General features: G+C 37.6%; 2 protein-coding genes across 2 annotated transcripts; one reads left to right on the top strand and one right to left on the bottom strand.

Moving 5' to 3' along the window:
• Window positions 1-10,755: 10,755 nt before the first annotated feature.
• Window positions 10,756-15,893, top strand: LOC121749833 (actin-related protein 8-like). The gene is made up of 12 exons (XM_042144487.1): window positions 10,756-11,110; window positions 11,184-11,269; window positions 11,381-11,451; window positions 11,526-11,593; window positions 11,680-11,741; window positions 12,111-12,208; window positions 13,113-13,194; window positions 13,562-13,704; window positions 14,340-14,488; window positions 14,775-14,908; window positions 15,241-15,359; window positions 15,561-15,893. The coding sequence occupies exons 1-12, from the start codon at window positions 10,782-10,784 to the stop codon at window positions 15,636-15,638; spliced, it is 1,419 nt and encodes a 472-aa protein (XP_042000421.1). The 5' UTR covers window positions 10,756-10,781; the 3' UTR covers window positions 15,639-15,893.
• Window positions 15,894-18,180: 2,287 nt separating this feature from the next.
• On the bottom strand, window positions 18,181-25,904 carry LOC121748507 (diacylglycerol kinase 7-like). The gene is made up of 12 exons (XM_042142903.1): window positions 25,398-25,904; window positions 23,814-23,936; window positions 23,579-23,716; window positions 23,401-23,486; window positions 22,549-22,636; window positions 22,084-22,159; window positions 21,922-22,004; window positions 20,453-20,523; window positions 20,072-20,149; window positions 19,841-19,928; window positions 18,983-19,099; window positions 18,181-18,513 (listed from the first exon to the last, which is right to left on the bottom strand). The coding sequence occupies exons 1-12, from the start codon at window positions 25,725-25,727 to the stop codon at window positions 18,355-18,357; spliced, it is 1,437 nt and encodes a 478-aa protein (XP_041998837.1). The 5' UTR covers window positions 25,728-25,904; the 3' UTR covers window positions 18,181-18,354.
• Window positions 25,905-26,107: the final 203 nt, after the last annotated feature.

Raw genomic sequence — 26,107 nt, 5'->3', positions numbered from 1 at the left:
GAGGACGGGATTCTAAAGACTTCTATTCCAACCAACTTCGAGTATGTCAAGGAAGCAAAGTTGGTCAACGACATGTTTGTAATTCATTATTTTCTGGAATACTTGAAAGAAGATGTTACAATAGTAAACATTCCTACGTATGCTCCTGTTCGGTTCTACAGTGACAATATTTTTCCTCGGTTCAAAGAAAAACAAATAATGGCCTGGATTACTTTTGTTGATCGACTTGGGTATGATAATGTTCCTCGAGATATCCACATGTTAAGGTGCAGAGTGAATTATAATACTTTGAAGTTTCTTCCTGAAACTAAAAATACTAGATATATTGATGAGTTTTTGGAGTTTGTGGTAAGAGATCATATTGGTGAGAGATGGGAAGGAGAAAAGTATTTTGTTGATGTTTTGTTTGATGTGTTAAGGAATGAGAGAGCTCGTGGGCATATGCATACATTTGACCCAGGTGGGGATACCTCGCCAAAGCTTTTGTTCGCCACACTCTTCATTTTGTCGTGATTTCCACCTTGAGGACAAGGTGAATTTTAACCGTGGGGGAGTTGATACGAGAATATCTATGTAATACCAGCATATCTCTATTATTTAGTTAATTAGTTAATTAGTGATTTTCTATATCTTTTCTATATAATTAGGATATTTATTTCTTGATCATTAAGTTAGGTTACTCCTATTATAAATAGGAGCCTTTGTTATCTTTTGAAACATCCATTTGAAGAAATACATTTATCTTTATCTTTTTATCGTCTTTTACTTTTCTCTACAATTTACTTTATCAAAAACCCTAGTTGAACGTTAGTTGGCTGCTCGATGGGAGGATCCCGCGAACGAACCAACATCTTCTCTGCTATCTCTCGCAGTTATCTCTCGATACGAGTTTACTCGTATCAGTTTCACATTATTTTGTCTTTTTATTACAAAACAACACTAATTTAAAGTTTAAACACACCAAAACTTATTACTAATCTAGGCATAACTTATAGGTCAGTTAGAGCCTATAATTTCTTGACCCCTAATCTTAGTTCGTTACACAACGGACGTCGTCGGACATCGCACCCCTCCCCTCGCCCGCCGTGCTGCCACTACACCGTCCCCATCCTCCTCGCCGTCCTCCGATGTGGATGATTTTAAGAGCGTCCACACAAGAGAGCCTCCTTTTCTCCTTACATTATTCATTTTTATTATTCTTTTCCTATCTATATAGTTTACAATTATAAATATATATTTCCGATGTCGTGGCCTAAGCATCCACAATAGCGGATTAGCCGACGCCCTAGCCACCGGCGTGCAGCTAGGACGCTCGGCTAGTCCGCTATTGCGTTAGGCTAGCCCGACGGATGAAAAACCAACGCCCTAGAGCTAGGGCGTGGACTAACTGGCTAGCGCGGCCAGCGATCGGCTAGCCGATTTTTTTTATATACTCTATATTTACAATTAAAATGAATTAATTGTATTTGTCAATTTATTTGCTGGGCTAGGCAATTGGCAAGGCTATTTCTAGCATATTGCTAGACTGTTGTTTGGTTAGGCTATTACTAGGCTGTGGGAAGGGCATGACGATGTGGAAGGAGGAGTTTTTGGCTAGGCTATTGCTAGCCTATCCTTATTGCGGATGTCTAAATGATACATTTCTATTTTTGACATATGAATTTAGACAGTGGTATTAAGTGAATTAACTATAAATTAAAGTAACAAAAAGACTTCGGGGAACAAAGAGATAAAAAAGTGAATCACTTGATAGCATAATAAAATTATAAGAACAATAAAACAATCATAACAAAAGCATGAACTATATTGAAAAACTAAAAATTTTTTTACAATATCTTTATTGCAACTTATAACAAGTCTAGCGAAGCGAAGAGGAGAATCCGCAAAACCGCATTAATTACATTATTGTTTTATTATTTTTTATCTCGCTCATATTTTTATTTTATTTAAGTTATAATACAAGTCATAGATATTACGTACGATGATAGTATATATTTATTATGGGTTGGCTTCATTTTGCATGTAGGCTAATGCTTCTTGTGCGGTATAGCAGCCGCCACCGCGCCCACAACATCCATAACGGCAGCCTCCTCCCCATCCACCGCCACGACCACCTCCGCCCCATCCACCGCCACGACCACCTCCACCCCATCCACCGCCTCCGCCCCATCCGCCTCTGCCCCAGCCACCACCGCTGTAGCCTCCCCAGCCTCCTGGCCCGCCCCATCCAAAGCCGCCATTATACTTCTGGTCATCTACATGATTTGCTTCATTGTCGGCTTGATTGACTTCATCACCTGCATTTTCATCACATATACAGTTGATATAATTCAAGATATACTATAAAAATATTTGTAAATTATCAGTGATGACTTGAACTAGCCTTTGATCTCGTTTTTAGACGAATCGTTCCCTGCAACCAAAGAAAAAAGAAGAAGGATGCTGAAAATAACTAAAGCTACAGTTTTCATTTTCTCAAACTGGTTTAGAAAATTTCAAGTTTTTTTTCTCTTTCCGTGAGAACTATAGTGTTTGGTCACATCTACTTATAGGGGATATTGGATTGAAGATGTACTATATGAGTCAGAAACAAACAATCTTGTATTCAAAAGCGTTTATGGTGTTTGTTACCATTAATACGATATGGTTTGCAGTTGACAGTTTTGGATAATTTCATGATGTTTTTGACTCATATAGTAATAAATATAGTATATAAATAAATTAACTGAAAACTCTCTTTTATGATATCATAGGACTTGTTGGCTACGCAATTTAACATGTTGCATGCTAGGAACGTCAAATAATTCAAGGCATATAAAACCCAAGAACATGAATTCTACGGAGAGAAAATTATACCTTCAAGATTCTCCAAAGAATCAATATTGCTTGCTAATTCTTTACGTGATGATCTTTAGAACTCAACCACGTATTTTGTGTCTGTTTCTCAAACTTCAATTATGATCTTAGAGTGGGCTAAAGCTTATAAAAATTATCTAGGTCCTAATCAGAGAAGATCCTACTGGGAGTAGGAGAAAAAATTCGCATATCTGTTACGGACGTTCTCCGTAACGAGGCCGGTTAACTAACTTCTCGGAGTGATAAGGTGATCGAACCTTCAACAAGCTCGAAAGAAAGGTCACGATTTGCTGTTTCACGGACGTGTTCCGATGACAGCAAAGAGAGAACTAAAATTACGCTTGTTGCTCAAGCTAGGTTTAGGGAAAATATTTCATTCATTGATTCATTGATTGATTAATTACAATGATATAATCTCTCCTATTTATAATACTAGAATACTACTACCCTAACTTATTGACTAAAAACAAATATCTAAATATAAATTAGAAAGATATGGTAAATCAAATATGCAACTAAATAATTGGGATATGATCGTATCAACTCCCCCACGGTTAAAACCCACCTTGTCCTCAAGGTGGAAACCAAGAAACAACGACGAGAGCTGAAAGCAAAAGCTTCGGCGAGGCGTCTCCTCCTGGATCAAATGCACGAGATTGTTGTTTTGCACCCCAATAACCTACTATCTCATGTCCAATGTAGACACACTTAATAGCAAACGGGTCTCTTGTTTCAGCCATAACATAGGTAAATCCAATGCTTGCGTCCGTAGTATTAAGCTTTTCCTGCTCCATACTTGTGTCTTTAAGACAACCAAATCCAGTGATCATCGCCTGATTCCTTGAAGCAATTCCCCCAATAATCCCTTTATTGGACAAAACTGACTTGATCTCTCCTTTTGGTGTGGAAGACTTCCCTCTATGTTGTACGACAATATTAATCACATCGGGGCTGCACGACGGTGAGATTGTAGCTTGTTGGAGCAGGATAGCGGAAACGGCAAGTGGCGAGCTGATATATGGATTATGGTGGACATGGAGATGCGAGAAGCATTGGGACTCAGCGGCGTGAGGCGGGGCAGGTAGCGTCCCTGTTGCTGTTATACTCTCAAGTCCTACCCACTTCTCATTGCCACTTAGGTCGTCGATTTTGTCATCCATAAAGCAGGTCTCCTCGTCAAGGGTTCCACTCGATGGATGCCGGCAGGAGGGAGGGAGTTGGAGTAGAGGCTGCTGCTGAGCAGGGGGCTGTTCGAGGCAGGCAACAGCCTGACGGAGATGAGGCACCGAATGTTGCTGGTGGTAGGGCTGTCTCGAATAGCCAACATCAAAGTCCGCATCGTATCCATCAGAGTCACAATCAAAATTAGGGTTATATATGGATGTGCTCTCTGCATAGGAGAGGCTATTTATCGGCACCCGAGCGCCCGACGGGTCCCAGCAGGATGGTTAGCGACAAGGCACGTGCTGCGACTACCAAATTTGACGACGAGGGAACTCACTGTACGCGGGCGACGGTCCGCCGAAGGGTTGATAGTACTTGGGCAGTTGATAATGGCTCTGGTGGAGGTGGTGTGGCCGGTGTCTATCCGGCTGGTATGGAGGCTGTGACAGGTACCTGTCCCGCTTTTGGTGATGTGGCTGCCGATACGTCGGCTGGGTATAACGCCGACCCGACTGTGGCGGTGGATCCGGCAGCGGACGAGTGCGAATCTCTCTGCTGGAATCGTAGCATGCCTGCTGTGCATACTTTGCTTTAGACGCAAGCAAGTTTGTCCTACGCCGTTCGATTTTGTCACAACGTGTTTCCAACCTGGAGATAGCGGCATCCAAATGATCGAATAGTTGTTCATAACGCCCCACTTCGGTGTAGTTACGTAACATGATGACGTTGAACGACGGCGGTGAAGCTCGATAGTGGGAGGTGATCGGGCAGGTGCTGTGACTGAAATTTTTTATTTTTTTTATATTGGTGATGTATTTGGGGAATATGGATGACGAAGACGGAGGATGAGCACGGGATGAAAGCACCAGTTGTTACGGACGTTCTCCGTAACGAGGCCGGTTAACTAACTTCTCGGAGTGATAAGGTGATCGAACCTTCGACAAGCTCGAAGGAAAGGTCACGATTTGTTGTTTCACAGACGTGTTCCGATGACAACAAAGAGAGAACTAAAATTACGCTTGTTACTCAAGCTAGGTTTAGGGAAAATATTTCATTCATTGATTCATTGATTACAATGATATAATCTCTCCTATTTATAATACTAGAATACTACTACCCTAACTTATTGACTAAGAAACAAATATCTAAATATAAATTGGAAAGATATGGTAAATCAAATATGCCACTAAATAATTGGGATATGATCGTATCAATATCACCTAACAGAGGGGACGGAAATTAAGAGTCTTGTGTGCTCTCTCTCATCTACTTAGGGGTGCTTAAACGGTTCTCCGGTTCTCGGTTAACCGAAACCAGAACCAGAACCGGAAAAACTGGTTCTGGTACCAGTTCCAACTTTTTAAATAAAATCGGTTCCGGTTCCGAACCAAAACCGACCGGTTCCTAACCGGGAACCGGATTATAATTTTATTTTATTTTTTATAATTTAATATACTAGTAATAAATCTAATTTTATTAAATTAATTTTGAATTAAAGTAAAATAATTTGAAACATTGAGTTATTTTTAGATTTAAACAGTGTTAGATTTGCGAGCTCTGTTTTCTGAAGTATTTAAAATGTTTAAACCGTGATACTTTGAATCTACAATTATTTCCCCAATCCATTTTTTATGAACTAATTACAATGAGTAGGATATCATATGTTTGTTTTTAATTTCCAAAAGAACTTATGCAAATACAATATCATTTCATATGATAGAAATTTAACTTTATAACAAATTTATGTAACAACTTATTTAACATACGATTTTAACCTGTTTGTCAATAATTTATTAATTGTTCCGTTATAAACCAAAAAGTCACAACAAGATCAATTAGTATTGGAAATCCATTGAATATTTGTTTAGCCAAAAAAAGGGAAAATAGAATTCAATTTTAAAATAAAATTGCTAAAGTTTAGAACTATTTTTATAAAAAAAAATTGATAACATAAACTAGTCCGACCTACTACACTTGGCATCACTCTTATCCATATATGAATATTATTGTATTGTTGGTTTGTATTGTTTTTGTATTTATTTGAATTTAAGGTATTATTTGTTATATTTCTAGATGTTGGATTATTATTTTTTTAGTATTGAACTATTTAAAATTATAAATAATATCGGATTAAAATTACACATCGGTTCCGGTTCGGAACCGGAATCGACCGGTTCTTAACCGGCCGGTTCCAAACCAGAACCGATCGGTTCCGGTTCTGGTTCTCTGAGTTATGAAAATTTAGACCGGTTAACCAGTCAACCGGTCCGGTTAGAACCGGAACCGGCCGAATAAGCAGGCCTACATCTACTTACATATTTCAGAGTTATATTAGGCCAAATCAGGGATCTATGGAGATTTGGACTTGGGTTATGTGAATCAAATTGTAGTCTTGGATAACATTATTTTATTGTCCTTGTTAGTGTGATACGCACTCATTTTAATATATTATAGGGGGAAAGGGCTAAAGCTTGAATATGAATAGAAGAAAGGAATAAGTATAGCTTGGAAACAAAGAATATCTAGCAATCGGCCTACAAGGATGATTTCCAAATGACCTCAAAAGAAAACCATTATATCATCTTCGAAAGAGCTACACATGGGTACCTCGCACGCTTCAATCGGAGTCCAGTAGAGCAATTTCCAATCGGCCCACGTGATATGGCTCGTACCTACTCACCTCAGAAACCTTATCATGACTGGCAAACTCTCAACCGAAGATTGGAGAGGATGTAAACTGCATGCTAATTTCATGTCGATAGTCCTTCCGTGACGACGAATCACCACAGCCACAATATGCCAGAACAACTATGGATCAAGCTAAATACAGATGGGGCTTTCAAACAGTTAACAAGACAATCGAGTGGCGGAGGAATAATTAGGAACTCGAAAGGGGAGCTAATGCGAGCCTTCAACATGCCTCTCACTGCAACATCAAGTATGGAGGTTGATTGCTCGCGGCAAGCGAGGGACTATCTATAGCTAGGCAGTTCGGGGAGTTAATTTGGTTGGAAATGGATGTAGCTGCAGTCGTGGCTATGCTCTCTTCGGGGTAATCACAAACCTGTAGCCAGTGGCGGACCAAATTAAGAACAAGGGCTTACTAAAACTATGAAGAGCCTCTCACTTGTAGCCAGGCGTGTTTTTGGCTATTCTTTATTGAATTTTTTTTATTATACTACTTATGATAGAATTTAATCATTTACTAGGTACCTTTTGTATTCTTCTATTTTTTTATACTTTTTTAATTATTTTACGTTTATTATATAACATAGAATATCACCATTTATTATCATTTATTGTTTCTAAGTTTTGTATGATTAATGATAATAACTTATCTATAAAAAGTATTATGTACGATTGCATATGATCTTTAATATTTATGGTTTCAAATTATGCTCATATTTGAAATTTTATAGAAAAGATAGATATATTTTAAGAGTATTTAAGAACCTCCATTTTAAATAATGAAAAAGTTTCAAGTAATAACACTAAATACAATCTATTTTTTTATATACAATTAAATGACTCACAAGAAAATTAATAATAGAGAAAAACGATCCATTAAAATTATTTATCACACCCCCAATCTGAAATTTCTAGATCTGTAACTGCCAGCAGCGGTTCAGCACTCGATGTTTTAGATTGAGGGACTCAAACAAAATTCAGATGAAGATCACACATATTGTTCAAGAGGGGGATCAGACAACTAAGAGCATCTGTAACGGTGGACGGACGCCGTCCGTCCGTCCGTGCCAGCGGCACGAAGGAGCTCGTCCGCTGTTGCGCTCGCGCTGCTCGATGCATCGAGCACGTCCGTGCCAGCGAGCAGGTGACGTGGCGGCACGCGATTGGGCAACGGCATAGCCGTTGGCTTTGAATATTTTTTTTAAATTCGGTATTTAATTTTAAAAATCGATAAAAAATAAAAAAAAAAATAATTTTCCAAATCCCAAAAATATGGCCGTTTTTTTTCCCGTTTTCTGAAATTATTTGATTTTTTTTTTATTTTTTTCCCCCAAAATCATCTATAAATACACACATTCATCATCCATTTATCACATCAAATCATCTCTCATTCATAATTCTCATACATACTATCTACACCTTCATCTCTCACTCAAAACCTCAAATGAATTTCACCCATCTTATGGCGGAAGAAGAGCGCGAAGAACAAGAATACTACGAACAACATCGTGCCGCTTACGAAGCATATGTCGTGGTGAATACCCCCGCTCCTCCTCCTCGACGAACTAGATCAACTCGCCGCTACATCCATCATGACCGGGAGGGAGCCCACGAAAGGCTCGTTGCCGACTACTTTGCCGACCAGCCGCGGTTTCCGGCAGATTACTTCAGGCGCTGTTTTCGCATGTCAAAGTGCTTGTTTATGCGAATTGTCAACACATTGTCCGCACGTGTTGAATTCTTCCAAACAGATCCAGATGCAGCTGACCAGCAAAGTATCACGCCGTTGCAGAAGTGTACGTGTGCCATCCGACAACTCACTACTGGGCAAACGGACGACCTCTTCGACGAGTATTTGCATATCGATGAGTCCACTGGAATCCTTTGTCTAAAAAATTTTTGCGAGGGCATTCGTTCAGCTTTCGGTGATGAATTCCTTCGGGTACCCACCACCGATGATTGCCAACGGTTGCTTCGTCTTCACGAATCAGTCCATGGCTTTCCCGGAATGCTTGACAGCATTGACTGCATGCATCGGAGGTGGAAGAATTGCCCGACTGCTTGGAGGTGGCAACACCTAAGCGGTCACAAAGGCGGTGGCCCAACACTTATCCTTGAGGCGGTCGCCGACTAACGCCAATGGATTTGGCATGCATATTTCGGCGTTGCCAGATCCAACAACGACTTGAACGTGCTTTATTCTTCACCACTCTTCAATAATGTGATGAATGGTGTAGCACCGGCGATCGACTTCACCATCAACGGAAATACATACCACATGGGTTACTATCTCGCCGATGGTATCTACCCAAGGTGGTCGACTTTCGTGAAAACACTCAGCAACCCGCACGACCCGATTCAACATTGTGAAGGCCCCGGCTCGGCTCTGGTACGTGAATAATATCGCCGAGATCATGTACACGTGTATTATCTTACACAACATGATCATAGCCGACGAAAGACCGAGGGCGGATAGCTTCTACGACGAGGATGAAGCCGGAAGCTCAACCGCGAGGTCTCCCCCACGCCGAGATGTGCATACGACGGTGGGCAAGAGGATCGAGACAAGGCACACAATGCGCGATACCCGAACCCACATTGAGCTACAAGAAGACCTAATCAAACACATCTGGGCGAAATTCGGCAACGAGTAGTGATTTTTTTTATTTTTAGTATTTTAATTATGTAATTTTTAATTTTTAGGATTTTAATTATGTTGTTTTTATTTTATTTGTCATTTGTAATATTATTTAGGTTTTTTAATGAATTTTAATATTATGGAAATATTTTTGTTTAATTGAATTGTGCTCGTACTTGTGGAAGAACACAGCTGTGAGTGTTGTGCTCTTGCCAGAAAACAGGCAGAAAAAGTGGAGCCGGGCCCACAACCGTGCTGGCTGGCAAGAGCACGGTTGTGGGTGCTCTAACTATCTTGCTCTAAAAGGGCCAGGGATGCTCGGATAGAAATCTACGATAGCGGGTCTGATATCTCGATTTTAAAGGGACTGGTGCAACTCGAACAACAGGGACGACCAAATTTCATACTCAGATTTGAAGTGGGTCTAACTCTCCATGGATCCTATTAAAATTGAGTTTGTGGCCATCATTGCTGCCAAACTAGTTGTTTGATTTTACTTATGTCTGTAACGCATAAAATAGGAACAGGATTTATTCTTGTAGGGTTACTTCTCTCAGAGCATCTCCAACCGAGAAAAGTATATTGAGAAGGTATATTTCTCATTTACCTTCTCAAAAAGGTTATGGACTCCAAGGATAAAAGATAAATTAAAAAGGCAAACAAAATAACTAACTTTTTACATCTTCTATCAAGAAGAGGTAAAGATATCTTCTCAAAATGAAAGAAGGTATAATACCTCCTCAAATACCCTTTCCTTTGGAGCATGAAATTTTATAAAAAGAGGTAATATGATAGTTATTTTTCTTTACCTCTCCATTTATCCAGATGCTCTTATTACTCTTTGTAATATTGTTATTTGGACTTGTCACTTTTGGATAATAAGTGGTGTAAAACTTGTCTATAACGTGTAATGAATGGTTCGAGAGTTTGCCTAACCTAATCTTGGGCCAAGAATAGGTTTGCTTAAAAAATACTTCTTCCGTCCATGAAAAATAGATAAGATTGTGAATTACACGAGTTTTAACGTATGATTGATAAATTAAGAGAAATGGAGGTAAAATATAGGAAAAGTAAGAGAGAGAGAAAAGGTAGTGCAATGAGTATTAATGGATGGTGGGGTCCATATATAGGAAAAGTAAGAGAGAGAGAAAAGGTAGTGCAAAGAGTGTTAATGAATTGTGAGGTTCATATTTAGAATAACGTGAAGTTAGTCTATTTTTTTATGGACGGACCAAAACGACAAAATTTGTCAATTTTTGGGAGGGAGTATAACAAATAAGCAGCGTTTGATCAATACACGTGCAGAAGTCAAAGGCTGACACGTGTGCTCTACCCCCAATCGCTTTCATTCGAGAAAGCTCAGCTGACTAGAAATCAAAAATAAAAAAAATTGTGATAAAATTGAATTATTGAACCCGCAATCCATGCCGCAGCCATGAGCGCTCTCATTCGCAAGGTTTGGGAATCCATGCCCCACCGATCCGCCTCCAAATCCAGCCACAATTCGGCGTCTGACTACGACCAGCTTATGTATATGCAGTCGTCATCCACCGGCGACTTCGACCGGATTCCAATCGACATCTTCATGCAAATTCTCAAAATTCTAGGGCCCAAGGAGTCAGCGCGGCTGAGATCAGTCTGCATTTCCTGGAAATTTCTGGTGTCAGATAATCGCTTGTGGATTTATTTCCTGCAGCGTCAGCCCGATCCTTGGGACACTGTTTTCTTCGCGGAGACTCACCTGCGATCGGGCTATCCTCTGCAGTAAGAATCTTGCTATCCTCTTTCAATAGGAACTTTAAATTGAACCTATCAAACTAGTTTACTTGATTTGCAGAGTGTTTCCTGCTCAGATGCATGACCTATCATTTATGCATATTTATGCTCAGCGCGTTCAGGTCCCTGGGGCTCTTATAATTGATGGTACCTTTGTGTATTCCCTCACTCGAATGCGTTTTTTTCAGTCCTCATTTACTCATACTGCTATAATTATGAAAACATTCCCTTATAATTATGCATAATTTATTGATATAGGTGGTTCAGGTTATTGTAAATATGGATGGAGCAAGTATTCTTCTCCATCGGGGCGATCAGCAACTTTTTTAGTAAGATTCATGTCCATGGGAATACGTGCCTTCTTCCACCTTCACTGTCCTCTCAAATCTTCCTAATTTTGTAGGAATTTGGAAATATTGAGTCCCCAATGCCTTCTAGACTTCGACATTTTTTTTCTACAATTTGCAACAGGTTTTTCTACTCATTTTATATTTGCAAACAGGATGTAGGTTATTCTATATTTTTTCGTCCTGTTAACTCTAGTTTATGATATACAGGATGCAGGTGAAAACATCAACACAACCAATTGTTGTATCAATACCCCTTTGCCATTGTGATGGTTAGATTCATAATACGCGTGTATTAACCTTTTTACTTTTATTATTAGATTTTGTTCTCAGGTTTGCCCTTTTGACTTATAAAAAATTGCTTATGATAATATTTCGCTCCATCCCATTCCCTTGTGCTAAAAACTTTTTTAATATCCGTCTCATCTTCTTTTACTTTTCAAATCATGTTCGTGTCAGATCACTCTACACCTTAAAGAAAGGTGTACAACTTAAAAAGAACTTACAGGCTGTTTGATTTCGTTATTGAGTATCTATGTTGGAGTTCTTATGTTTTTTGTCTCTCCTTTCTTCTATAGCCTTTCTGCTTTGGTTGGTCAGGCATTCTTCATTTCGTTGTAATATTTTTCCTTAACAATCAGATACCGAGTCTGCAAAAGGTTCTAGAAGACATCTCAAGGATGCCATTTACTCGACACTGTTTGATATGAATGTTCCTGCTGTATGTGCCATCAACCAGGTATTTCTTTAATAGGTCATCCAATGGGGACTTTTCTTGGAAACTGTCTTTCTTGATCTATTACTATATGCCATGACTACATGTTATGGAAAACCTCTTAACATAGATATTCAATAATGATGGTTCACATCTTCATGTAAATGTGGTGGAATCTGTAGTTGTGTGTGATTTTTGTTAGCCTCTAACTGGGTTTAAGCACATCATGGAAGTAAAATTCCCCTCAGGTATCTTTTGACCACCAATCAGCGTGCTCCTTGATGGAAACACACTTATCAGGGGTAATTTGTGCATATGCATGAACAAAAACATGTGCTGTTACGTTTTAATGCACACACACTATCTTCGGAATTGTGGCTTGTTGCATCTGAAGTTTGTAGTTAATCATGCTGTTGATGGGCTTAAGCTTCTGAAGTTGGCTAGGTAAAAATGTTAGGCTGCATAATGCATAACCCCCGCCCCCAGCCTGCATCACTCAACAAGTAAAAAAGGAAAAAGGGAACTGAAAAATAAGTACATGGTAATGAAGTTATAAATTCATTACTAAAGGCTTCCAACTGCACAATAGATATCATTGCAATTGTTCATCATGTTGTGGAATACTTTCTCTTTATTCAAGCAATAGTCGTTCCTGAATATTTCTATGTGGGTATGGGAGACTCTATAGGAGATTACATTCTTCTTTTTCTTCTTTTTTGGCTCTAGCTGTCCAGACAAAAGTTCAGTCCAACACCTTGTTCTTGTTTTTGAAAGACACTAGTTATCCATTTTTTCATAAATACGTGTTGCAACATTGAAAATTTTCATGAAGGCAAAATTTTCAATGTAAAGAGTTCTGTTTCATCTTTGACCAGATATCATCAAGTTTAGTATCAAGCTGTAACTTCTTCTCATCCTCAACATGCAGGCAACTCTGGCTTTGTTTGCAGCACGAAGAACATCAGGAATTCTTGTGAATGTTGGTTTCCATCAAACATCTGTTGTTCCAAGTATGTTAATTGAGTTTGTTCATTGTAGTGTTTGAAAAGTATTTGATGTCCAGTCGAGAAGCAATTTCTTTGGCCATTGTATCTAAGGCTGTAAAGTTTGAATGATCTGAAGATCGATTTGAAATGCAAAATTGTGAATCCATTTATAGGTGTTTAAATCATTGCGTAATAGATTCCAAATCTACTGATTTTGATGTTTGAAAACCATATTATAAGAATTAACTTAATGTCATTTCTAATTCATCACCAAGTGGGTGCACAAATCAAAATGCTGCCTAAGACACTTTCATTTGTCAATGTCAATTGTGAACTTGTGGAAGTTGATATTTGTTGAGGTGGGACTACATATGCATTTTTGTGATGACAGTTTTACATGGCAAGGTGATGTATAAGGTTGGGGTGGAAGTTGTTGGGATGGGAGCTTTGAAACTTACAGGATACCTCCGAGATCGGATGCAACAGAATAACATACAATTTGACTCTCTGTATACTGTCCGCACATTGAAAGAGGTACTAGTCTCTCTTGTGTTATTAACCTCTCAAATTTTACATCACACAACTATGGAATTCAAGGAAATGAACATAACTGGACTGAATCCATCAGGGGAAAGTTCCCTAGCCTGCAACAGCTGCCAAAAACACTGACTTATTCCACATCCATCTGAGGATAAATATGCCCTAATACTCCTATAACTACTTTTCTACTACAACTTGTACATATCAATGATGGATGGGACTAACTAGAAGTCTAGAAAGTTATTCGATCATCCTTGGGATCATATACACTTGAAGTTGCCTAGCTGCTTCTCTTTGCGCCCCTAACTTGTTATCATTACTAACTTTTAACCTCACCCGTGGAAGTGTTATCTCTTGTATCTGGTCTTGTCTTCTTGGATTTGATCTCATAACTATTGTGACATTTCTCTCCCTTACTAATATTTTCCCATATCATTTATGAGATTGATTCTTATTGGAGTAAACCTTCCTGTATTTTTTTCTTGGGTTAAAATACAAAAAAGAGATAAACTTGCATTGTTAACTTGTTGTGATTCATATATATGACAACAGTCATCTTTTTATTGTTTGAGGTTTTCTGGGGCAGTTAATTTCATTTCACTGCCTTTCTTGTGTATTTGGACTTGCAGAACTTGTGTTATGTTGCCCTTGACTATGAAGATGAACTATCCAAAGACACTCGAGCATCGTTTGATATTTCACCTTCCAGTTCGTTTACGCTTTCAAATGAGCGCTTTCAGACAGGAGAAATACTGTTTCAGCCTCGCATGGCAGGAATGTATGTACACTTGTCTTAACAATGACTGGTTGTAGTATTAGATGAAACCAACTCTTGGAGTTTTCTTTTTCTAGCATCTATGTATGTGATTAACTCAATTTTTTATAAAGGTCATCTCAGGTTTAGGAACAATCTCCGATGCTCATTTTGATGTACCTGAAGGCTTAAAATATAATTAGATGGAATTTACTAGGAAAAAACTTAATAGCTTGTTCTCTCATTATCAATGTTTGGTATCTGTCTGCTGCTGCTGATATAGTAATACTATATTATTATATCTTTACAGGCAGGCTATGGGTCTGCATCAGGCGGTGGCGCTTTGCATGGATCACTGCCATGATGCTGAATTAACTGCGGATGATAATTGGTATAAAACTGTTGTCTTGGCCGGTGGCAGTGCATGTATGCCAGGATTAGCAGGTTTATATCCTTCTGCATCAACTCAGTTTCTTAATGTAAAAGGACCGAAGTTTGTAGTTTAGATAGATAAACTGCACATGTTTTAGTTTTGGAACAGGAAATAATTAGATATATCAGAATCCGATCACTGGTTTGTTGGAAAAATGATTTGATGATACAGTTTTGGTTTTTTTGTAATACCCCGAAGAGAAGTTTCAGTGTTTGGGTAGTGAGTAAAAAAATTAACATGAAACTGAGAACCTGATAAATGAAGTTGCAGTTGGAAGTCCCAAACAATCACTGGTGTGATGATGGATGCTGGAAGTTTGATCTCTTTGTTGTTTCTTTTCCAGCAAGACTAGAGAAAGAACTGTACGGACTTCTGCCAACTTCCTTTTCCAATGGAGTTCGGGTTTTACCTCCCCCTAATGGCGGGGATTCTGCGTGGTTTGGAGCGCAGCTCGTCAGCAATGTAAGTAATATCTGTATTGACCAACTCTGCGACTCTTTTCCACTGCTTGAATCATGTATGATGTATTAGCATATAGGCTGTAGTCATTGTTATTGACGAAGTGGTATGCTGTTCTTTGTTCTCCTAAAAATCACTTAACAACGATTCGTTGTTACTCATTCTTTAGATGCGGGGTTTATAATCATTTTCTCTTGGATACAGTTGAGCACATTTAACACATCTTGGTGCATGACTAGAAAGCAATTCCGGCAACGGTCCAAGCGGAAGGTGTTGTGGTGAACTACCTTCACAATTTCTTCAAGGTTGGACGATGTTTCCATGAATAAGATATGTTGTGTATGAAAATGATTATGGTAAGATCACAAAATATATTAAAGCGGTATGTAGAAACACTTCATATTCCCTATTATTATCATTCAGTTTGTCCATTTGTTGAGATATACTTCAAATTCTCACACCCGCCACAGATAAATGTATAAATAAATATATACATATATATTTTTAATTTTATGCAAAAGAACTAGTATTTGTGAATATTTTCATCCCCCCCCCCCCCCCCCCCAAAAAAAAAAAAAAAACAAAAACGGCATACACTAATAAATCTTTAGTGGTAGTACATTTTAGGGTTATTGAGCGATTACAAATTCAAATCTCTATTATCTCCATTCTTTAATTGAGAATTCTTTTCTTCCCCCTAGAATAGCTTCTTTTGAGAATTCTTTATTTTCCATCAAAACTGGGAGAATACAGTGTAGTATTGTTCTTGATTCTTCTCTAAAAACTCCAAAAACTTCTCCCCAAACTTCGTCCTTGCAGATTTGATTTCTTTTGCATCAAATTGTCTTGATTGATTTCAAGTGTTGGCGGCGGTTCAAGGAAAATTGAAAAACAAGTCAGAATTCACATCTTATAGTTTTTGTTTGATAAAAAAAATTCTTCAATTGGTATCAAAGTTGTCGGTTAAATCTTAGAAAACAGAAAAAGTTAGTGTATGGTATAATAATTTTTTCACTGCAGCAGCAACCATAATGGCAGTAGGCTGGCAAGAGTGGAAATAAGAAATTTGTCGTGGGTTTTACATCTCGTGAAATTTTTAGAATTCTGAAAACTTAAGAGAAATAGGAAAGTGGAATTAAGAAATTTGTTGTAGTTCTTTTACGTCTCACACTGGCAATTCTAGAAGAATCAAGAAATTAAAATTTGATCGTATGCTGTCAAATTTTAATTTGGAGAATAACATCATGGAGATAGAAGAGTGAATCTCTGGTTGGGCAAGAGCCAAAGGTATTTTCTTCGCTTTTCCAACTTATTAAACGATTTCTTAGGGTATACAATTAATATTATATCGTCCAAGAAAAATAGTCCTAGTGACGTTGATACGAGGATAAATGCAAAACTAATAAAGTACTATTAAAGAGAAAAAAGTATAAAAATATTATTAATAGAAATGAATGAAGAGAGAATGGACTAAAATGAAAAAAAACAGGAATATTTCAAAACGATTTCATGTTTGACCTCGGTTTTTCAGTTAGTAACAGACTATTAAGATTGTTTATCCCATGATTAATGCCATGGATTTTTTTAGTTTTATTTATTTGATCATGTTTAAAACATTTTGTAGAATGAGTTGTTGTATATTGACAAAATTATTTTAGATGCATTTAGATATCAGGATCTGGAAAAAATATACACATAATTTCTCTACTTTTAAGGGCCCAAATTATTCTTTGGTTCAACGTTGCACTGCCAAAAAGATAACCTGGGTAGGATATAGCAATATACGTAACTCGTGACTGCAAGAAACACGAGTCGGAGTCTAGATTAGGAACAAGATAAAGATTTTATATTATTGTTTAATAGATCAAATAGTTATCAATATAATGTCAGTGAAAGGACACATTTGTCCTAATTCTCAAGGTATTAATGAATTGCTAAAATTCTTCATTAGTGTCAATATGAAGATAGAGCACATCTACACCCCAACACCCCAACACAGACGAAGAATGGTAGAGTATAGAACACAAAATTATGGAGAATTAGAGCCTCCAATCTTAATTAAACTACTCCATGTCATTATATCATCACTGCCTCGAGAACATATCTCCCAAGAAATCAAGCCACAACAACCAATAAATTGTTGACTGCCTCAAGAACTCAATGACAGAGCACGAATGGAGAGTAGTTGTTAAATCATTTACTTCCTCGACGAAGGGCAAGGGCATAGTACTCAGAACATAGACATAAAGTCTCAGATCTAAAATTTTAAACTAAATTGTCTTAAGAACTCGACAACAGAAAAGGATGGTGCTACGGTGGTAAAGTTACAACAACTGCCGTTGAGAAACACCCCCACTTCCACTGGAGGCAACCGATTCCAACCGCGCACACACCACCGCACACATCGAAGGAGAGAGGCAAAGTTGCAAGGATAGAGAGCAATCCAGCGACGGCACACCGTCGGAAGGCCAGCCGCCTTCAACGAGAGAGTCGCAGTGGTTGACAAAGTGAGATACAGCAGCAGAAGCACTCTGGATGGGGAGAGAAGGGCGAGAGGGGTGCGGCTTGAGAGAATGCAGAAAATGGCATTATGGAAATCTAGGTTGAACAGTGTTGTATCTTACGAATTTGATAAGATACTAAAAATGGTGAAATAGTTGGTTTTTGTTGGGCCTAGACGGGACTAGCGCATTAATGCGGGCCATGAGATAGTAATAACTTTGGTACCAAACAGGTGGAAATATGCAGATATAAATCCATATCTCGGCATTTCTATAGTATCAAACAGGCCCTAATAGTATAGAGAGCAAAAAAAAACTAAAACTGGAAGCAACAACCAACCTATTATATTAAGATTCGATGCTTGCGAATTAGAAACATAGTTACTCAATTTCACTCTGGAGTCTACTAAACTTCAGCTCAAAGAATATATTAATGCAAAGCTAAAATATGTATGTACAGTGACTTATTGCTGTAGTAAGTAGCTTTCCACACGAACCTATTCTGCCCTGACCATGAGGGACTGATTCGACACTCTCTTAATTTCCACAAACGTTGAGAAGTCCTTGTCCATTGGTTGTTTCCATGGTTCGCCATCCATTTGTAGGTAGGACTTCTTCCATTCTCCTCCTCTGAGCTCGAATCGGATATCTGAAGCCTGGAGCAGTATCAAAACCAACAACATCAATTATCGATGATTTTAGGTGAAGGCCTAAAGACTGCAGTAACTTTTCATATGCACCACAATGGATGGCTTCCCTTAAATAGGAATTTGCGTGCGTTGGAGTGTTCATAAAACTGTTTTGTACTATTCAAACGGAATAAAATACGAGAATAGACTAACTAAAATGGTGATCAGACCACCGGCTTATGTAAGTTCAAGCGTTGAGAAACATTTTGAGATGGAAAAATTCAAGCATAAGTTCAACGAAGAGAAAAGGGAGAAGGTAGAAAAAAGAAAACTTCTAGTGAGGTCCCCCACCCCAACACTAACATTTGCTTGAGAGGTGGAACAAATGAAAAACAATCATGCTATGCTCTATCATGACTGGTATTAAAAATGATCTATTTTCATTGACCCACAAACAAGATAATCATTCAACCTAGCTGGAAAAACGGTACACTACCTGTGCTATGTGTTTGGCGGATATTACTTCAGCCATAACCATCGAAGCATGCCATCCATGTTTAAGACCAAAAATTTCCAAACAACCATCATCTGGGTGAGCCTGAACAAACCCCCTCTGGCAAAACAAAAAGGAGGAAGAATGAGAGGAGAAAAAAATGAATAAAAGATTCATCATCTTGTAACCCATAAAATCCTCCTCAAGCGATCAAATAAAATTGGTCAAATAAAAGTTAAGAGGAAAATAATTAGGACTAGATATAAAATGGAATTCCTACATTCTCAATAGAGATAACTTCTAGGCATCAGTTGAGAGGAGATGCAGAAGCCACCAGAATATGTATTATATAAAACTAACTAGGCCTTAATCTCCCAAGAAACCAGGAGAGGAGGGGGCTCTTTCCCTATCCACTGTTGTTGTGCAACCTCCAAATAAATGTTCTTTTTTAATTTCACTTTCTACTTAATATCTTAGCTATTTTAAAATTTACATTTGACAGTGAAGCTATCAAAGAATAGTGTGACATTTAATAGGACGAAATGCGCCCTCTAAAACGTGGCCCAAAAACTATTTCCGTTTGTAATGTGAAGAATGAAACCATGAAGCGCCATTGAAAGCTGGCTGTAGGGCGAAAAAAATTAAATTTAAAACCTCAGTAAAGAAGAGTTTCAGAATGTATCTGTTCAAGAATAGTAATGATTTGAAGGTAAATATCTAAAACCAGGCTTGGCCTTTACTGTAGAAAACACATTTCTAGAAAAATGTTGTGAATATAAAACTAATCCTGCACTCAAGCAGAAATGAATAATGGTATATCCATATACAGCTGAAGTTATAAGCTGTGGATTATTTAAGTACCTTCTCTAGATAATCTGGCTTTAGCTTGCCCCATGGATTTCTTCCACTTCCATAGCTAGGAAGATTAAGAACAACAATAGATCTCACGCTGGAAGATCCATCAGAGTTCAGTTAGTTATGACATAATGTAACCTAATCATATCTAGAGCAAAATAATTATAAAATGGCATAGGACACTCCTATGATGATTATCCAACTTAATTTGTTTTAAGTACCAAAGATAAGATCAACCTTGATGGGACTGGGATTTGCTCCCATTTCAAATGATTCACCTTCTTTATGTGAATCCTCAAGATGTTCTTCAAAGACCTGGGCAATAATGTGAAAAGCATATTGAATAATGACACAACTTATTATTGAAAGATTGAACTAAACAACGTGAAGGTTAACTTGTAAACATATTATAATAAAGTTGTTCATGCAACGAAAACCACTACTGATTAAGAGCTCCGATGACATTTCAATGATAAAGAACCACCTTGCGTAAGACTACAATCTTGTAGTTAGCTGGTTAGGCATGGTCGATACAGTGACAAATCTCGAAAATAATCAAAGAGGGACTTAAGAAGTAATGTTTAATGGTCAGTTACAAGAATGTCACACAAAACCAACCTTAAACCTGGATAACTGCTGCACGGTGTGCAGAACCACCCTTGCTGGCAACTGTATCCAGAGTATATCATCTGCATTAGGGATGCGCAATTAAGAATTATGAAAGTAAGATATAATCTTTGCATAAAGAAATTATGGAAAATTGTATTAAGCAGCGGATGTTGCACCATATAAATGGATTTTATTAAACATGTGAATTAACTCAAAGCCTTGGGTGCTAAACTAATAGTTGTGGTTGATTGTTGTTTATTCCATATAATTTATGAACATAAAATAATGATAAATGAGTTAGTGGAATATGGGGCCTCTTTACCATTTATAGTAATTATGAACCGGGACTCCTATTCGCGGAGGACCAAAATGGAAAAACGGGACTCCTATTCGTGGAAGGAGGGAGTAACAAATTATGTACACTTAGCATTCACAACTCATAAGCATCACAGCATAGTAGATTATATTTAATGCAAATACTTTTGACAGGGAGCCAATAAGGAATGTTAAAAAGAGAATATGTAAGGCAATGAAAGTATTCAATTGAAAACCAAGGATATTGATTAGGTATGTCAATCGGGCCAACCCGCTCGGGTTGTCGGGCTATTTGGGCACGAGCGGGCTATTCGGGTGGCAAATTGTTCAGGCTATAAATTTTCAACCGTAACCCTTTGGGTTTTTTGGGCTAGCCCGTCGGGTAGTCTGGCCAAAAAATGAAATGGAACGTATTAAAGTTTTTTGAAGTTTTCTAAACATATTCTTTTTTGTCTTCCGTTGCACCAACATATAAAACTCCACAAAATAAAAGAGAATGAAAGATGGAAGAATATAAGCAATGACAGATCATATTTTAATACAATAACACAACCTACATTTGGCTAAATATTTGCTAATGAAAACTTAAGTAACTTAAGATAAAAACCTAATGGATAGTTACACAATTCCAAAAATACATATCATAATGAAGATGCCAAAATCAATGAAAGTCTTGCATAAGAATTGAAAACTATTAAAATTGATAAAGATCAAATTTGGAATAAATTGGTTCTCAACAAGACCAATCACTGAAAATCACGAGGCCGTTGGAACTGGAGAGATCGAGGGAGGATTGGTGTGGTGACTACTATATGTCCGTATGTATAGGCGTGGTGTGTGGATAAGAGAAACTATAATACATGTAGGCTGCAGCATATAATATCAGTAAAATCCAAATCCAAATTTTTTAACTAAAATATGCAACCTGACCGGGCCAGCCCAAGTAACCCGTCAACCCATTAGGGCTGACCCGAATAACCTAATTTCACATTCAGGTCACAATTTTATAGCCTTGACCCTATAATTTTATCAGGCGTTATTCATGTTGACCCACGGGTTTCGGCTGGATTGACATCCCTAATCTTGATGTTGGACCATTATATCAGAATTTCATGCATCCCGTGGATCAAAATCAGTGTTAGGAAATGAAAGAATGATCTTACCTTATTTGAAATAGGACCTTGAGCAAGGTAAGGTTTTTCATTGCGTAAATGGTGGAAACCATATGCAACTTGGGCATCCATACCTTCATAACACATGTAGTATTTTGTCAGAGTGACAGTAATAAACATATTAAAGAGAAAGTTTAGCATTCAAATACAAACCTATGCTGAAATAATTATAAAATACTCCTTGATAGCAAGAAACCTTCTCTGGAAGCTCCCCTTCAACTTCCAGTTCCTGCATAATCAAAATGTAATTTAGATTAAAGATAACATGGAAACTGATCCATAAACAAGAAAAAAAGTACATGTGAGTATGTGACAAGTCTAGCAATGAATATTCCACAGGAATGATGCATTAAAACTAAAATATAAGCGAAAACATACGATAAAAAAAGAGAGAGAGATCTTAGCTTAAGAACATTATCTATATCAGTTAAGTGAATAGTTTACCAAATTTGAGGAACAGGTTGGCTATTAACAGTCACACTTGCAAGATTAGCAATCAATAATTAAACGATGACAAATCCAAAGAAATTGGCACGAGTAAAAATTTGTAAGCCCTACTGATTGAGTAAAAATGAATAGATACTCCTGATTAGAAGTAAAGAGTAGTCAGCCACTAACCTGATCAAGAGGTGTTTCTTCTGCTTCCTTCAGAGAATAAGGTAGCTCCAATTTTTCCCCAGCTGGCATTGATATTAAGACCTGCCAACTGCACATTAAGGTGCATGTAATTAATAAGAAGAAAAGAACATCAAAATCTACAAGAGATAAACAGATCCTCCAGCCAGTGTCATATTATTAATAACTTATGTTTTTTATCATATCTTCTTTCTGCAGAAAAAATGTTACATCTACCGGGGCTGGCACATTAAAGAGATTTTTGAGATGCTAATTAACCTTTTCTTCAGAGACATCAGAACTCCACATCCTCAAATGTAAGTGTACAGATAATCTTTATTTACATCAAAATCCTTATTAAGTACCAAATGAGCAGCATCTTGTTGATTATTTTCATTAAATATACATCGTAGCCAACTATGATGTGTCAGTGCTTTATTTTACATCCCAGTTTGCTGAATTATGTAATTCCCCTTTGGAGCTTTGAATTTTTTTCTTTTTTCCACAATTTGCATTTCTTCGGAGATTGAAATATCCATATCCCATGAATCAAAAATATGTTCTGCAGAGCTAATCCAGATAGAAATCTACATATTAATCTTCAAGTTTCAATTTTTAGACCAACTAATAAATAAATAGTAATAATCACATGAATGCCAATATAGAATGGATAAGTAAAGCCTTTTCGCTTCCTCTAACTGTGACCTACTCAATCCATCCCCACTCCTGACTAAATCTATGCCAATCAAAGGAGCGCAGGCACACTCATACAAACATTTAAAGCATCAACTCCACCATATAAGCGCCACCCCCATGATATGAAAGATCATTAAAGTTAACAAACTAAGAGAACACCTGTCAAGACGAGCAATAGGACCATGGGCGACCTTTTCAAGAGTTCTTTTAACCGATGATTTCCAATTAAAAGGAAATGAGCCTCCCTGCAAAATAAAATTTTGAAGATTTATAAGGACTTGTAGGAGACTAGCTTGGTAGAAATGAAATGTGAACATGGACACATATAAAAGCATACCCAACCAAAACTCCTTGATAAGTCATTTCCAGTACCAAGTGGAATAACTCCAGTTGGTGGAATAGGAAGCCTGCCCTGTCTGTTGAGCTCCCCAAGGCATCCAAGAACCCAACCAACAGTGCCATCACCTCCTGCTACCTGTATATATCAAAGTCTTATATCTATGATGATCATTGATATCTGAGGAATGATGAGCAGTAATTTAAAGCATGAAAAGTTAGCAAAACATTCATACCACAATCTTAAGTTTCTCACGGGTTGCTTTTGCGCAATTGTCTCCAAGATTAGCAAAATTCTCCAGGCAAGACAATCCATACTGAACAAATTCATGAGGCTTCACCTCTGAAAGGTCAAAAACCTGATGGGATTTAACAGTAACAAAAGCAGTGAGACGTAGAATTAGATAATTAGTTGCTCTAATTTAAATAGGATGAGTACCAAACTAAAAACTTAGCACAGAAATTAACTATGCTGCCATATGATACTGTGACAATGTTTTTGTTGAAGGGGATACTATAACAATGTTGATACGGTAACTATTCAAATTTTTACTGTTAATTGAAAGAAAATTAACCATTACTACTCTGCCATATGATAACTATAACAATGTTTTTGTTGAATGGGATACTATAACAATGTTGATATGGTGACAATTCAAATTTTAACTATTGATTGAATTTTTGCCTACGACAACATTTAAGTGTATTTGAAATCAAGTTGTCATATCCAACAGCATAAAGGATTATGGATGAGATGCTGTGACTGTGGCACTTAAATATATGCTTGTAATCAATCTAGAAAGCAACCATCACAAGAAATATATTTTATATGCAATTCACAAGGATAATAATAAAAACAATTGTAGCCAAACCTAAACCTAAATACTAAACATATTAAGCAGATAGCCTACATTCAATGGATATAAACAAGTTTATCAGTATTTAAAGGAAAAATATTACTATATGAGAAAACTTAAGTTAAGAGGCAAGAGTTAATTGCAGCTATCAATTTCAACAACAATGCAAAATGCATGATTACCACGATATTTACGAAAGTTTAGATTGAGCACCGCTATCCAAAAGATGCTACTTTACTAGTTTGATCTGACATATAGTATTTGATAAGAACATTGAAAGATAATGACATAAAGCATAGCATAAAAAATGAATCCACAGAAAACATGGCTAGAATAGTGACGACCTTTTCTTCAAGTCCTCAGATGAACCTTTGCAGGAAATCTCACAAGCAATTACTAAAATAGAACAACTATAGCAGTACTCAAAGATTACATATTTTTATAGGAGAAATTTATTGCTTTTCCTATTTCTGAAATAAAAACCTCGATTTGAGTTTTGGATTTATATTGTAGTGTAAAAAGAAAAGGAATATGTAAACAAACATATCCAAATTTTGTTAGTCTGTGTTAGTTAGTCGATTTCCTGATATGAAATCGTTGCATGATTAAAACAATTTACTTGCTCCAACAAATCATAAATACGAAAATTGGTTTATTGCATTGTAAAAAGCTTCTCTTTGAACCTTTTGAAGAACCGACAAATATCAAATTAAAATAGAAAAAAAAGGAGGATGGAGAAGATGACGTTCTTAAAATAGGACATCTACAAATCTGGAAGAAGAAAATGAAAAATGCATTCACACAAAATCAAACTAAACATAGAATTATAATTATAATTATAATTATAATAAAAAAAACTAGAGAATAAAGGAAATGAATTAATTATAATAAAATCGAGCGTATCTGCTCCAGATATTAACTGTTCTCACGCGCGTAGTTACGAAAGTGCAGTGAAATTTTGACCTGTTCTTCGCCCATTAGTTCCTGTAGGCGGGCCTTGAGTTTGGGGCCGTGGCGGCCGCCGCTCTTGGAATTGATGAACACCACAAGCGGCCATTCCGAGGGCTGCTGGCCTTGGCCTTGGTCGAAGAGCTGGACGGCGGAAGCGGCGTCGGCGTCCTTGGCGCGGATCGCCTCCGTCATCGCGCGGCGGAGATACTCCGGGAAGGTGATTTTGTTCTGGAGGTCTTCCTTGTTGACACGCACGCCGGAGAGCGTGAATCCGCGGAGGGAGTCGATCAGCGACGACCGGCCCGAAGTCGATAACCGTCGAGGCGTGCGTGGAGGAGCCATCCTTTCGCACTCACTCAATTTCCGATTCTACCCTTGTCTGTGATGGTGGTTACCGGAGGCAAATGTCGGCACGGTTTGAACCTGTTCCTCACTCTCCCTATTTCAATTCACCCTCTCCTCTTTCCCCTCTCAATTCGGGAATGCGAAGTCATATGTGAAAACACCAAATCTACGCGCTACCGATATTCTTTAATTTTATATATACGCCAAATTTAATATTATTAAATTGACTTTCAATAGCTATTTACTGTAAATTACCATTTTTTTAAAAAAAATAATATAAAAATTGACATTTTAGCTTCCAAATACTCCCTCCCCTCCGTTCCATAAAATTTTAGAAATTTGAGATGATAAGATAATTATTTTTGTTAGTTAAAAAA

The sequence above is a fragment of the Salvia splendens genome, chromosome 9, assembly GCF_004379255.2.
Source record: "Salvia splendens isolate huo1 chromosome 9, SspV2, whole genome shotgun sequence".
Classification (NCBI taxonomy): domain Eukaryota; kingdom Viridiplantae; phylum Streptophyta; class Magnoliopsida; order Lamiales; family Lamiaceae; genus Salvia; species Salvia splendens.
The sequence above is the reverse complement of the archived record's forward strand: the minus strand, read 5'-3'. Positions and strand labels throughout refer to the sequence as shown.

Coding starts and splice junctions, on each gene's coding strand:
- LOC121749833 (XM_042144487.1), top strand. CDS start 10,782: ATGAGCGCTCTCATTCGCAAGGTTTGGGAATCCATGCCCCACCGATCC. Junction 11,594..11,679: donor TTTTCTACAATTTGCAACAG/GTTTTTCTACTC, acceptor TATGATATACAG/GATGCAGGTGAAAACATCAA. Junction 13,705..14,339: donor CTGTCCGCACATTGAAAGAG/GTACTAGTCTCT, acceptor TTGGACTTGCAG/AACTTGTGTTATGTTGCCCT.
- LOC121748507 (XM_042142903.1), bottom strand. CDS start 25,727: ATGGCTCCTCCACGCACGCCTCGACGGTTATCGACTTCGGGCCGGTCG. Junction 22,637..23,400: donor CCTATTGCTCGTCTTGACAG/GTGTTCTCTTAG, acceptor CTTAATGTGCAG/TTGGCAGGTCTTAATATCAA. Junction 18,514..18,982: donor CCGCCAAACACATAGCACAG/GTAGTGTACCGT, acceptor ATACTGCTCCAG/GCTTCAGATATCCGATTCGA.